Raw genomic sequence first — 13,917 nt, 5'->3', positions numbered from 1 at the left:
GTTTTCTTCTGTGTGCATGTGTGTGCGTGCGTGTGTTCAGTCTGGCCTTGCCAACCCTTAATGAAGACAGGGTCACTTCCTGTTGTAGACGGTCTCACTGAGCCAGGTTCAAGAAAAGAGAAAAAAAAAAAAAGCAGGAGGAGGAAATAGGAAGTCATTACATTTGAAAACGGGGGTTGTGCTCCTGGCTCATTTACCTTAATCGAATTTCGATATCCGCCTCTCATTAGACTTGACCCCCTACCACTGGGACAAGCTAACCGCTAACTAACCTCTGCTACAGAGGGCTAATCGAAAGGGTCAGCTATCCATCTGGGTCCAAGCTGGCTATTAAAATATAGCGAGCCTTCTTTTCTTTTTAAACAAAAGCAGATGGAAGCTCAAATCACTCAAGTAGATTTGGCTGTAGTGGATTTTGTTTGTGTTCAGGGTTGTGGCTACAATTAAAGGGTCAATTACTGAATTTTTCTTTTCCTCTATTAAAGTTTGGATTGCCACAGATGCTCCCAAATTAAAAAAAAATAAAACTGATCAATGGAGACAATAAAGCTTACTAGGGGACCAAATTTTAAGTACAAAGTTTAGTGCCAGAAACATTTATTCAAACCTTAATTATGAGCAGATGAGTAAAAGAAAAGTGTTCATAACAGTCTTGGAGTTGTAATTCCAAGTTAGACAAATCAGGGTAATTGGGCAACTACGAAATCTCCCTCCTGGCAAAAAGACCTGCCGTTAACAAACTGGTGACAGAATTGCTGCGAATCCACAATGGCTGGTTACATGCAAATAAAATCCAATATTTACAGTAATAGGTGCCCAATTTGAAAAGGACCTCATAATACAGAATTTGTTAGTATCTGGTTTCACTCATTAACATAGTGCAAACTACACGTAACAACAGATGTAGTTAAGTTGGGTGAGTTAAATGATGTGACTTCATGTTAGCAGTGTGGGCTAAACATCATGGAATAATGTGAGAAAACTCTATGAGGTTGGAATATTAGGAGATTTTCCTGCCACTTTGACGATGTTGCTCAAGTCCAGACAAAAATCTCTTATCCACAACACCTCACAAATGATCGGTGTGTGTGGAGTCCATACTGCTGTAATCTCTGTCGCACACAAAATGCTCTTCCTAACCCAAATGCTCTAACTCCTCCTGTGATTGGGTCAGAGGTAGAGGTAAGCCTGTTGGCTGGAACCTTTTATCTAATTAAAGTGCAGCCAAAGTGAAACGTGAGAAACGCCACGATCTGATCTCAGCCTGGACTGTGTTACTCTATATCAGATGATCTTTGACTCTGCCTGAGAGGAAAGAAATCAGAGCGGAGCTGCTGTGAGCAACTGCACCCTATAACCAACAATCAGTGAAATTACAGCAGTGAGCGTGTTGAGAGCACATTACAAACACTGTCAACTCAAATAAAAACATAATAAACCACTGGCGACAGGGGCAAGTCTGCATGAGTGAAGAGGACATGGCACATTGCTAGTTTATATTCAGCCTGAACATTCAAATGCCACAGAGAGGAGGAAGAAAATGGAAGCAGATTAATACACTAAGCTACTCGTATTCCCTTCTCGCCCCTGTTTTCCTCCTGAATCTATTGCCCTTTCCCAGGTCGTCCTTGACATGCAGCACTTCAGCTGAAGCCTGTGTGCGTAATGTAGCATGCTTGAATAGCCTATATGCCGATTTTCCTCTGTGCACGCAGTTTTGCCCCTGGCCCTCAGGTCAAATGAAGGAAGAAAGAGGGGGTATACACACAGTGAGAGGCAGATTGGGAAGTCCACGTACCCCGATGATCGCATTCAGCTCAGTCATTGTCACCTGCTTGGCCCGTTCAACAGCCTGAGCCACCTGCTGTTGATGCTGCAGGACACATGAACACAAATATGAGATTCGTGATGGTAAAGGAAGTCTAAGAAAGTCTACAATACACAGTTTGACTGAGGTAAAAATGAGCTCTATAATGCACAGAAGTAGTTCAACCATATTCATACATTTACTCTGAATCTGTATTATACAGTTAAAAATTGGCGGACAGAGTGAAATCTCTTGTCAAGAGATCAGGACAGACAATTTTAGTTCATAACATGTTTCGTCTTGTCTACTCCGTTTCGCAGAAAAGCCTGTAGGTTTGGCAGAACGATAATTTCTATTTTTTGTTTGGCAGATTGTTTTAAAAGGTGGAGAAGGAACAGGAGCAGCATGTTTCAGTAACTGTGAGTGATTAAAATAATTTGCTTGATTGCTGATCCAAATTACGGTTAGTGCGGTTGAGCTGCTAAAACTCATATTCTTACTGAGCAATAACGGATGCACGTCTTGCAGTGTATAAGACGTCATTGACACACAACAGCCACTCTTCACAATGTATGTACAGTTATTACATTGCATAGTCTCATTCACATTCTTAAAATGCAGATAGCTGTGTTGACACTCACCTCTTGTGACAAGAAAGGCATGATCTGAGCCAGAATTGCATTGAGACGTTTGGCAATCTCAGTCTGTGGGAGAAGAGAGACAGAGACAATATTAGAATAATAGTCTTTCAGTATACTGCAATGCCATGGGCAACACTTTAATTAAGCTGTTAAACTACCTATAACACAAATGTTTCCAGTGCCCATTTGTGTGGACCGTGTATTTCTTTACTAAATTGGGGCTGCCAGACCAACCCCACCCCCTCCTCTCTCTGTCCTGCCTCCATTAGGCCTTATTTCATTAGGAGGCTGAAATATGCTAATACCATCTGGCTGGAGAAAACCTAATGAGGTCCATACTTCATAATTACAGCCCACAGAGAGAAGGGTGGGGAATGCTGAAGCAGACAGGTTAACTCCCTGGCCCGATCTATCAGAGCCATCTTTGGTATCGACCACGGAATATTAGCTAGGAGAGTAAGACGATACAGCAGGGCTCGACAAACATTGAGCACTTTACAGAGCTCGATTTGGACAAATGGATGTGCTGTGCAAGCCGTCTACTGCACTTGAATGTCCCAAGACACTTTGCCCAAACCCATTTCCGTTCTTTTTTCTTTTTAAAAAAAAAAAATCTGTACTTTGCACCAAGATAGGAGCCATAAAAGGAGGAGGAGAAAGAGAGGAACACAAAAGTGGAAAACAGGATAAAGAGAGGGGGTGGGGGTTGTGTGGAGGTGATGAATAGACAAGTGAAACCTTATGATTTGACACAAAGGTAATGTGATTTGACTGGACTGAGGGAGGGGAACTAATTGATTCTGAGAGATTAGGGGTGGAGGCCCAGCAGGTGTGTGTGGGGTGAAGGGGTCTTTCCCGCCGCTTTATACGCTGCTGCATTCCACTCATTTTTCTCCCTTAACCTTGTTTGACTGTGAAAGGGGGAGGGAGGAGAAAGAAAATGAAAAGGGGGGTGCCTCTGTGTCACTCTTTCCATTTTGCAGGAGGTGAGACACGAAAAGAAGGACAGAAGAGGAGGGGAACAAATCTTTTCTGGCCTGTCAGGAATTATCTCACAACCCTCTGTCTGACCTTAGACACACTCTGCTTTCTCTCTCCATCCAGTCACCACCCTCCTCCGAACGCTTCTACACACCCATCCATGCTAATCTCCACTCCTCTCCCCGGTGCCCTCCCTCCTTCCTCCTCTTCCTCTCTCATCTTCCCCCTCTTCTGTTGCTGAGGCAACGCTATCTGGCACGGCTGATCGTTATGTAAATTGGGTTGGGGCCCTGACCAGAACAGCCTGTAAAATCATATTAGGCGCAGCACAGAGGCAGGTCATTAAATTGAATTTTCGGCCTGTCGATCTGATCGGCACGGGAAATTAATGAGGGATAACTGGGAGTGGGGAAGAAGCAGCACGGTTGGGGTGGGGGGGTAGAGAGGACGGGATGCTCTATGGAGACTCATAAACCATCATCATTAGCGGGGGCTGGATACAATACCACACAGCAGGATTAGATTGTTTCAGTATCACACCACTTCTCTGGAAATGGCTGCAAGGGGAGCAACATGGGGCTTGTAGGGAACAGTGGTATGCTGATACGCCCGGCTATTAGAGAAACAACATTACGAACCCTCACCACAAACCGTTTTCACAAAAAGTCCCATCCATTTGTTTCGAAGCAAATCATCACTCCAGAGTCTTCATTTGAATCCAGAAACATTGGAGGAATGCAGGTGCACTGTCTGTAAAAACACAGGGTTCTCCCAGCAGTTCATTGTGAAAGCTGCAGGGCTGAGACCATGCCGTGTTGTGTTCAGGGGTTTTAAGGTTAACTGTTTCTGAACCCTTGGATTCCTTTCAAATTTTCCCCCAGAGTTAAACTATTAGTTTGATGCGAGGAAATAAAACAATAGAACAGACCTCCCTTTTGAGCCCCAATTATTGCATTTTCATTCTTCCGCAACAATTTCAGAGATTGTGAGGGCAAACATGACTCACTCACCAACCTGAGAGACGTACATTTAAAACCTCTCAACTGAATCGCTGTGTTTATCGGCTGCATCCTGTCCTTCCTTTTCAAATCAAGTCACTCCACTCTGTTCAGGCAGAGGTCACATGTTGTGGGAGGCAAATGGGCACACAGCTTATTTAAAAGACTTTTTGACAGCCATTTTGAAGGGGGAAAAAATATGATAACACATCACATCCCATGACTCGCAGCACTCTTAAATGACTTGCACTTTACTTTGGAAGCACAATTTTCCACAGTGCTTTTAGTGCAGAGACGGGCACTGCAAAGAGTTTATTGACACTTAAAGCCACGGAAAACAGAAGCCTTTGAGCCAGCAGGAGCTTTTCACCGCAGCTCCACAATTACAGGTACTCAGGGTTGTCTAGTAGCACCACAGCTTGGAGAGGTTCTCTCTCCACCGCATCCCTCTGTCTATGGTGCGTTGAAAGCCATTTGGCTGTTTGTCGCTCTAGGCATTAGCCCCCAAGTGGGGAGCAGAGTCTCTGACGAGGATTCAATTGGCGAGGAAAACAAGTGGCATATGATGGGAGGGGGGCAGAGATGGCTGTTTGGGAATTATCTTCTCAGCCAGAGCAGTGGAGGAAAGAGGCACTTAGAGGTATCTTGTTCATTACAAATGCATGAAGAATATTTTGCATGTGCGTGTCATTCTATTTTGGGCTCATACACACAAAGATGAAGTAACATGCTTGACTGCAGGGGGAACATATGGAAATGGGCTTTTTTTAACAGATTACATTTGATGAAGTTGAGAGTTCAAATCCCCATGATGCACACAATCTCTCTTATTTTGAATTATGCAGTTTATATGCACCGACATATGCACACAAGTATTTACTTCCATTTCAACACAGACACAAAAAACCATCATCAGCTTGCACACACACACACACACACACACACACACACACACACACACACACACACACACACACACACACACACACACACACACACACACACACACACACACACACACACACACACACACACACACACACACACACACACACACACACACACACACACACACACACACACACTAATTGTGTAACTCTGTTCTACCAGCCCTTCTAGCCTGGCTATCAAAATAAAGCATGTCTCACAGCCTCCAGTAACCTCGTCAACCTCCCCTGAGAGACGGTGTGTGTGTTCTCATAGTCAGTTTGTTTTGGCTTAGAGAGAGGTCGGCCATCATCACCTTGGCAAACAATTCCAGGAATCCTGCATAAATTATTCATTTGCACAAGCTCTCTTTTCTCCCTCCCCCTGTTCCTCCTTTCATCCTCTTCCTCCATCCAGGAAACAGACACGACTCTCCTTGATAAAGCACTTTCTCCATTTCCCTCATTCCCTCAATAAGTGAGAAAGTGGGTTCATACAACAAATTGACAAAATGGCTACCAAAAAGTGCAACTAAAATAAGCAGCGAAAATTCATTATTAAGACATAGGATGCACTGAACGTTCATTGGTTACTTTTGCTTTCTATGCAGCAAAGAGAAAGAGCTGAGATCACAACGTAGGCAGCGTAGTGTAGGAGAGATAAACAGGGACCACAACAGAGAACAGAGGGAGTGAAAAACAAAGCAACCCCCACCACAAAGTCAGCAGGGCACGTTGCTGAGGCAGCCTAATGAGCTGCGCTAATTAAAATCACTTATTGACAGCAACGCAGGGTGATTACCTCCACCCTGCACACTTTGCCGTCATAAGAGACACTGTCTAAACAAATTACCCCCAGCAGCCACTCAGATCCCTTCGCGAGCAAACCGTTCAGATCAGCAGGAAGCATTGTGTCTGTCGGAACTTGAATTACAGTGTTTGTGTAAAGACAAAATGTGTGTTCCCATGTATGGGCTGTGTGTATTTATTTGTATGCATGTGTGTCTTTGTGCCCATTCTCTTGCTTTTAAATCCAGCTTTATAGTAATAACAACACAAAATGAGTTTATCGCATCTTTTTTTTCATTCCGCAATAAATCTTCTACACAAGCAGAGTAATTTGCCTTCCTGCATCCAATAATCCGACCAATAACAGGGACAGCTAAGGGCTGTCTGTTTACCTCTCGCTGATGTCATCACAAACACTCGTTCACCAGGGGATGGGAGAAGGGGGAGAGGGGGAGGAAGGTGGCAGGAATCATACATTATTCACACTGCTCCGTTGACTTCACCGGGCTTATTGATAAACAAAGAAGATGCACAGGAGAGGACCACTCGATTAACCCATTTACCCTGAAGCCTCTCACTCCTCCATCCCTCTTTCTGCCAGCTCGTCATGTCCACTGCCCCCCGCCTCAACACACAACAACCGGTCCCACCTCCCACTGTGCACTGCTTCAGCCTCCTTGTGATAAGTGGCTGGCAGAAACGCTTGAGAATGGGGAGGGAGGTGAGAAGCAGCGAGCTCCCTGATAAACAGAAAACCCCTAGTTAGCACTCATCACCACACAGATGCAGCATGCCCACAAAAAAAAACCTCAACACATCTACACCTGATGAATTGTGCAGTGTGCTGCTGTTCCAACTGGGCTCCCCTCCCACTGATGCCATTAACCTTCTGGATCTGAGGGCCATGAAGTCTCCGCCCCACCTTTCCATCTCGTTTTCTCCCTCTCTGACAGACTCCCACTCTCATACATCATATCAAACAGCTAATGACACAAGGGCCATCATTCACATCACTTCAACGGGTTGGCGGGAGGGGAAATAATGAAAAGACATAAGGGCAGAAGGAGGAGGTGGGAAAGGAGAAGTGAGGAGGCAAAGATGACAGAGGGGAACAGAGAGCAACACAGAATCTGAGAAAATGGAAATGTAAGTGTCAAAAGAAAAAGCATAGCGAGATTGTGTTCATCCTTTTTCTTCTCTTTTTAAGTGAACAGAACAAAAGATTATGCTGATACATAAGAGATTGGTAGGAATAAAAGAACAATGTGGTGTGTATCACACAGCTGACTAAAGGCCAGAGTTAATAGGGTATTTTGTGTTGTTTACAGGCATAATCTGACTTTTATAGGAGATCGGGTGTCTTACAGTTAGGATTATGGTGTCTGGAGCGGGTGTGGGAACAGCAAATGACCACACTAAAAGTTAACTAGCTAATTACAGCCAACCAGATGCCACGAATACTATGAACCACGTGGTCATAAACACTCCGATCAATCGTCAGAGTACCCAACTCCAGATGTCTAATCGTTATCATACATTTTTTAATTAATTTGCTAACCTTGATCTGCAACTAACATGTAAATACTTATGTAATACTTCATCGTTATCATATTAATCTCTCAATTGCTCTTGATTGCATCGCTAAAATATAAAAAAGGGAAATATCTTATGTTCATCCAGAGGAATATCAGAGATTAGCTGACAAAAAAGCACTAGTTGAACTCCCACAGTAGAGTAGCCATCCCCCCCGCCTCCTGTCTACTGAAGGTTCTCCTTGGGTGGTGTTGAGGTATTTTAGCCCTGTTCATCAGTCGAAGTCTTTCCACTGCAGCATGATGCCCAGCGCTGGGTGGCAGCTGAACTAATGAGCTTTTAGCCCAGCTGGCACTGGAGAGGCACACACACAGAATGGTGCGGGCGCACGCGCGCGCGCACACACACACACACACACACACAAGGACACACCGCACAGAAACACATTCTCTCAGACTGTCTGCCAAATACTTCGCTTTAATCTTATCAAACCATCCCCATCAGGCAGTGTGCCCTTCGTGTTGTTTAGCCTGTCAGCATTTTCACTACAGGAAGCCAGTATGTGTATGCCTCCTAAAGGCATTTAAGGATGAGGGCAGAAACAAAGGTCAGGTAGGTATGTGTGTGTGTGTGTGTGTGTGTGTGTTAGTAGGTATGTTTATATAAGAAAAACAACAATACACAAACCCTCTTCGATATGGCTACATACCTGTTTGTGCATCTCAATGTTGAGCCCATACGACATCTCATAGTACTGTAAAAAAAAAAAAAAAAAAAAGAGAGGAGAAAACATTTTAAAAAGCAAAACTTTTGTATTTTCATTTATACATTTGAGGTAACATTGTACCCTCCATTATATACTATATGCACTCTCTTAATTGTGTACAACAAAACAGGAATCCCAAGTTAGTTATGACTTTTCTCGACCAAGAACCAGAATTTGTTAGTACATCGAAGCTGTAAAAAAGTGGCAGACTTACTCAAACAACAAAAGAGAAGTTGAATACATGATGCAGCACATGAGTGAAGCATTAAAATCGCACCAACGTGAATCAAAGAGGTTGAAAACTTCATGTACTTTTTGCCGACAGGCGACTGGCTACAGTTCCCGTTTACTTCTACCTCTACTGGGCACGAGCAGCGTCTATGGTTAAAAAACCAAGAGGAAAGCCAATTCTATTATTGAAAACAACATTATCTGATATTAAATGCCAAAAGCTTGTGAGCCCACCACCAAATGCAAAATAAGACCTAATAGTCAGCCTTGTTTATCAAAGACACGGTAAACAGTTTCCATTTATTACAGCTACTCCCACAACCTTCTGGTTTGTCAGTGGGAAAATGATATTTAACAAACGTTCGGTTAAACTAATTCCTTGCATGTACAAACAAGATAAGCGCACACACACACACACACACTAAGAGTTAAGTCACATCACTTGTCAAATAAAGGTTGTTCTTTTTCCACACACACAATGCAGCTTTTCCTGTATCAGAAATAAACTTTGAGTTGTTTTTTTGTTGCAGAGGCTCAGATTTCATTGTCTATCCGATCATCGGGGAGCTTTGAACCGAAAGTAATATGATTTAATTGCAGTTTTGGAACGTTTTTACATTTAACCTGCCACACCACTTTGATAGAAATCAAACACCTATCTACAAAAGTGCCTGGTCGCTGCAAGCAGTCCATTATCTTTATGGTTGGAGAAAAGGATGCAAAAGTCAACCTAATATCTTAGAAACCCCTGGGCGTGTCTCAAGTGTCTGAACGAGCCCATGGTTCACCTTAGGGGAGTTAAAAAAAAATTACAGGAAACCCTCTGATTCATGTGCAAAGCCAGCAGACCAGTCATTAACCCCCAGTGGGTCATGTTGGGTGTGTTAGGGAGGGGTGATGGAGGGTCATAAAGAGGACCCGAGGGCCAGAGCCATGGTGGGGGGGTTGTCACACCACACAATCAATAGTTGGACATTTGACCCCTGCAAGATTCTCCACTGCCTCTCCACACACCCCCACCCTGCACCTCCTTATCCAATGAAAACACAGGCGCGAGTCAACAGCACCGAGCAGGAACAAATGCTAACGTGGCCTTTGCAAACACCGGGGCTGCACCACCTGTGACTGTTCACCTGAGGCAAAAAGGAGGATATGCTCTTAAATCAGATTCACAGTTTTACGACGATTGCTCTTACCATGACGTAGTGACGCTGCATCTCTGTCTTTTCATTGGCCAGTTTATCGTACTCCACTTTAAGGCTTAGGGAAGAAAGAGATACGGTAGTGTTTAATTTCTGACAATAGTTTCTCAATAGATACTTGAGAACGAACACCTTGATTTAGATTTGATTTGGGGTTAGAAAATGTAGTACATGGACATTTTCGTGTGTTTCGTTGGAGTTAGTGGTTGAAGCAACACAAATGGAACAAAACAGAGACAGCTTCCTCTTCCTAGTCTTTCCAGGAAGCCAGTGTTGTTGACAGAGGGGTAGTCATTACCTGTGGTACTGGGCCTGCAGGAACTGAAACTCGTCTTTGATCCTGTCGCAGGACTCTGCTACGGTGAACTTGAAGCCAGGCTGCCCTGGCTGATGAGGTGCCTGAAAAGTGCAAGGTTGGAGACACCACGGGTGTAAATAAATACCACCATCACAGCCAAGATAATACTCTCATCTCGCTATCTGGCCACTTCCTGCTTCTCTTTCTTGGTGAACTTGTTTTTTTTCTTAATGGTTTGTCCTCACATTTCCCCTGAGCCCTGGCTGTCGGAGGACAGAGGCGCTTTTCACTCAACAACATGTGCAATGACAGAGGAGGGTCACTTCATCCATCCTCCAGGTAATGTTACATGGTGAGCAGAGAGGACGGTGGGGGGGCTTCAAATCAAACACTGTTTGTGGGGTTTCAGTGTGTGCTGTGCAACAAGCACAATTAACCTTTTAGCACTGAACTGTAACAAGAACTGCGAAAGGAAGTCGGTTTCCAGAAGGAAGTGATGATCTGCGTCTTCGAGTTCAACCACGATCTTTGATCTGGTGGCCAATGAAGACGATCTCACAGGGATTTTTTCCCCCTTGCAGAGTGAAGCATCTCGGCAGCACCGACGCAGCCCATACATAGTAAGGTGTGGACGAGCAGCTCCACTCCGACCAGGGAATTAGTCTGTTGTGAAGGGCGGCGCAGTTTGCATCAATTTACAAACAGTGACAAAGGCAGCTACTCACCGGATGCCGGCCTTGTGGATACATGTCGAGCCCGACACACGAGGGAGTCCGTGCGGTGTCTCGCTCCGTCGTCCCGCCGAAGGTGCGGTAAATCACCGCCACCCCCTCCCCCGGATGCGCACGATGGCGGCGGACAAAGCCCTGTCCTCGGCTTCGAGGCGCACCCTCGGACCCCGACCGGCTGGATGTCACCTCGTCGCCGGCCCTTTTTCCTTTGTACCTAAACAAACAGAAGAACGCGGCTGAGTCGCAGCGAGCGAGCGAAGCGCCCAGGTCGTGAATCGACGAGAAATCAAGCTCGATGAACTTCGCCTCGCTGTCTGTTGCCTAAAAACGACACAACGACCTTCTTCTTTTTTCTTTTTTATCGCGCTCATGTGATTAAAAATAAATCAAATAAGTCCTACTTTTTGTGTGTGGAAAAAAAAAGAGATCTAAATCAGATTGCAACTACAAAGTGTGGCAGTGAAACGTGCATGAAATAAATCCCGAAGTTGAGACTTCTGATCTGCTTTGGGTTTTCTCGTAAATCTAACGACGTATCTTCCACGAATGGAAACAACGAGCACGCGGGGGCTCGTGTCGGTGGTCCGGGAGATCACAGAACAAGGAGCTGCTGCCATGAAGCCTCTCCTCCTCCTCCACCTCCTCCACCACCTCCACCCGCCTCGTCAGCGCCGCTCTCCGCTCCCCGCTTTACCTTTGTCTCGACCGATTCCTCCTCGTTCCCTCCGCGCAGGTAGAACAAAAAGAAATAGTATCCAGACACGAGGCTTAATATCCCGGACCCGTAACCGCCACCGCGGAGCGAAGGAAACAGGAAAAATGTCCGTCACCGTTTGGTGGTTTTTTTCATACACTTCTTCTTCTTCTTCTTCTTCTTCTTCTTCGCCTCTTCACAATCCCCGGTGACCCGCGGCGGAGCGCGTTCCTCCTCCTCCGTCCGTCCGGTCGAGTGTCGGGAGCCGCTTCGGCCGGGACGAGTTGTCGACGGCAGGCAACTTCAGAAGAACATTACATCCGGTAAATGAGGGAGAAATCCTCCAGTGAGTCTCCGAGTAGGACGTCGACGCGCGCGGACGGTGTGTGTCGCTCGTCTTTTTTGAAAATGTCGTCCGTTAGTGAGATACACCACTCGCTTGTTGTCGGGTGTAACCAGCTCCTCCGCCGCTCGCGGTACCACACACACACACACACACACACACACACACACACACACACACACACACACACACACACACACACACACACACACACACACACACACACACGAGGAGCCGACGAGGAGAGGGGGGGGCCCCGTTCCGACCAATCACGGCTCTCCCGACCACCTCGGCGACGTTGGACCAATCGCTGCGCGGCAACACCCACGTGGGGGTCTCCAGAAAAGCCGACGTCGCGATTGGCCCCCGCGGTCTGTGACCTCACGCGTTCACGCCATTTTGGATTTGAAGTGACATTCGGTGCGTTTCAACAACTTGTTCAAAACAAAGGCAAATCATTGATTATGTCCCGTGTATTTCCGCCGGTGGTCCGGCGTGTGTACCGGTGGGTTATATGACCCAGCGCGATTCCAATTCATATTAACCACGTATTTGTGTAAACAGGGGGAAATAACCCCACCGGAGCTAGAGAAAATGTATCATTTTAATAAAAATATATGTCTGTAAAGGTGCTTGATATGTTGAAGTGAAGCTATAGTCTGACGTTTGACGGCAGGGAAATCACGTTCTCTGCTCTCAATTCAAATAGATAGTAGTGTCCTTTGAGTGACTTGAATTGATCGACACATATCTTTTTTTTAACTTTATTTTCAAGTTTTTCACAACAAGAAGTGCGAAACAAGATACATTGATACAAGTTCCTACACTAACTCCCTTTCCCCACCCTCCCACGGTCTGTTCACTTATAGACACACAGTCAAGGAAATGCACACAAACTTATCAGTATACATCTGCAAGGCCAGCCATACATTTGAAGATAAAGGTAGATAAATAAATAGGGGAAATAAAAATAATAATACAAGTAAATAAAAGAGACAAGCAAGTCAATAAATTAAATTTAGACGAATAGAATAGTTTATCGACACACATCTAACGAGACATCGAGCGTCCACACGCTCTCCAATCAGCAGCTCGGGGCTGCTGCAACACGTCTGCGCTCCGGGATATTAGCCTATCACGTGTCGTTCGCTTACACCCGGGCCCCCACGTGGGTCCGTCTCCTCCCCTCACCGCCCGTCCCCACCCCCCCTCCGCCGCCTCGTGTCCAATGGCGTCGCAGCCGTCCTCCTCCGCCGCTCGCGATTGGCTCCGGGCCTGAGAAACTGTCAGTCAGCAGCCGCGCTTGTCAGTTAAAGCCACGTTGGTCCCGGCGCTGACAAATGCCTGCGCTCCTCTCCCTCCCGCCCGCGAACGGAGCCTGGAATGGCTGCTTAATTAGCTTCGAATGGCTTTTCCTTTCAGCTCAAACAATCTGTCACTACCATGTGGTAAAAAGAGCCCTGCATAAAACAAAAGCAGGAGGGGGAAAAAAGGCAGTAGGGGCTAAATATCAGTTTGATCCCCCCCAAACACCACCACCACCCCTCCCCATGAAAACATTTGCTGCTAAACAAAGCTTTTTACCTCGATCAAACATGGGCTACTTTCACTCCTCTGTTCCTGCTCTCATTTTCATCTACAATTGTATTTATTTGTTTGTCTGGTTGTCCAAGTTTGTCCCTGCACATTTGAATTCATTTGGCGCTTCCTGGAAGAAGTACAGCTGCTTTTTTCTTTTCTTTTTTTAAACCATCGTATATTACATTATAATTTTATTATATAATTTGATTTATTGGGAGGTTGTTAAATGTTAGGGCCGGTAGTCAAATGGCCTGAAGCGAAGATATCAATCATTATGCTAATAATTTAAATAATTCCATACCCACCTCCAAGATGATTTTAAAAGTGAAACCTTTTAATATGCATCATACATTTACAGATGTCAACATGGACATTAAAGATTGAATTACAGCTGTC

At 45.3% G+C, this 13,917-nt stretch overlaps 1 protein-coding gene across 16 annotated transcripts in view; it reads right to left on the bottom strand.

Annotated features, from left to right (window-relative positions):
• Window positions 1–12,147, bottom strand: part of LOC118302048 (transducin-like enhancer protein 3-B) — a 28,856-nt gene extending 16,709 nt beyond the window's left edge. For 6 of the 16 annotated variants that reach the window (XM_035627839.2, XM_035627841.2, XM_035627840.2 and 3 more), the window contains exons 1-7: window positions 11,598–12,147; window positions 10,898–11,117; window positions 10,173–10,273; window positions 9,869–9,932; window positions 8,385–8,429; window positions 2,449–2,511; window positions 1,799–1,873 (exon numbers count right to left, since the gene is read on the bottom strand). In XM_035627839.2, coding sequence (XP_035483732.1) covers window positions 1,799–1,873; window positions 2,449–2,511; window positions 8,385–8,429; window positions 9,869–9,932; window positions 10,173–10,273; window positions 10,898–10,921 — 372 coding nt within the window. In that variant the 5' untranslated portion in view covers window positions 10,922–11,117; window positions 11,598–12,147. Of the gene's footprint in view, window positions 1–1,768; window positions 1,874–2,448; window positions 2,512–8,384; window positions 8,430–9,868; window positions 9,933–10,172; window positions 10,274–10,897; window positions 11,118–11,597 lie in introns of all 16 variants that reach the window. The other 10 variants (XM_035627835.2, XM_035627837.2, XM_035627836.2 and 7 more) reach the window with 4 other exon arrangements.
• Window positions 12,148–13,917: the final 1,770 nt, after the last annotated feature.

Source organism: Scophthalmus maximus, chromosome 4 (assembly GCF_022379125.1).
Source record: "Scophthalmus maximus strain ysfricsl-2021 chromosome 4, ASM2237912v1, whole genome shotgun sequence".
Taxonomy (NCBI): Eukaryota; Metazoa; Chordata; class Actinopteri; order Pleuronectiformes; family Scophthalmidae; genus Scophthalmus; species Scophthalmus maximus.
This window is presented reverse-complemented; position numbering and strand designations above follow the sequence as displayed.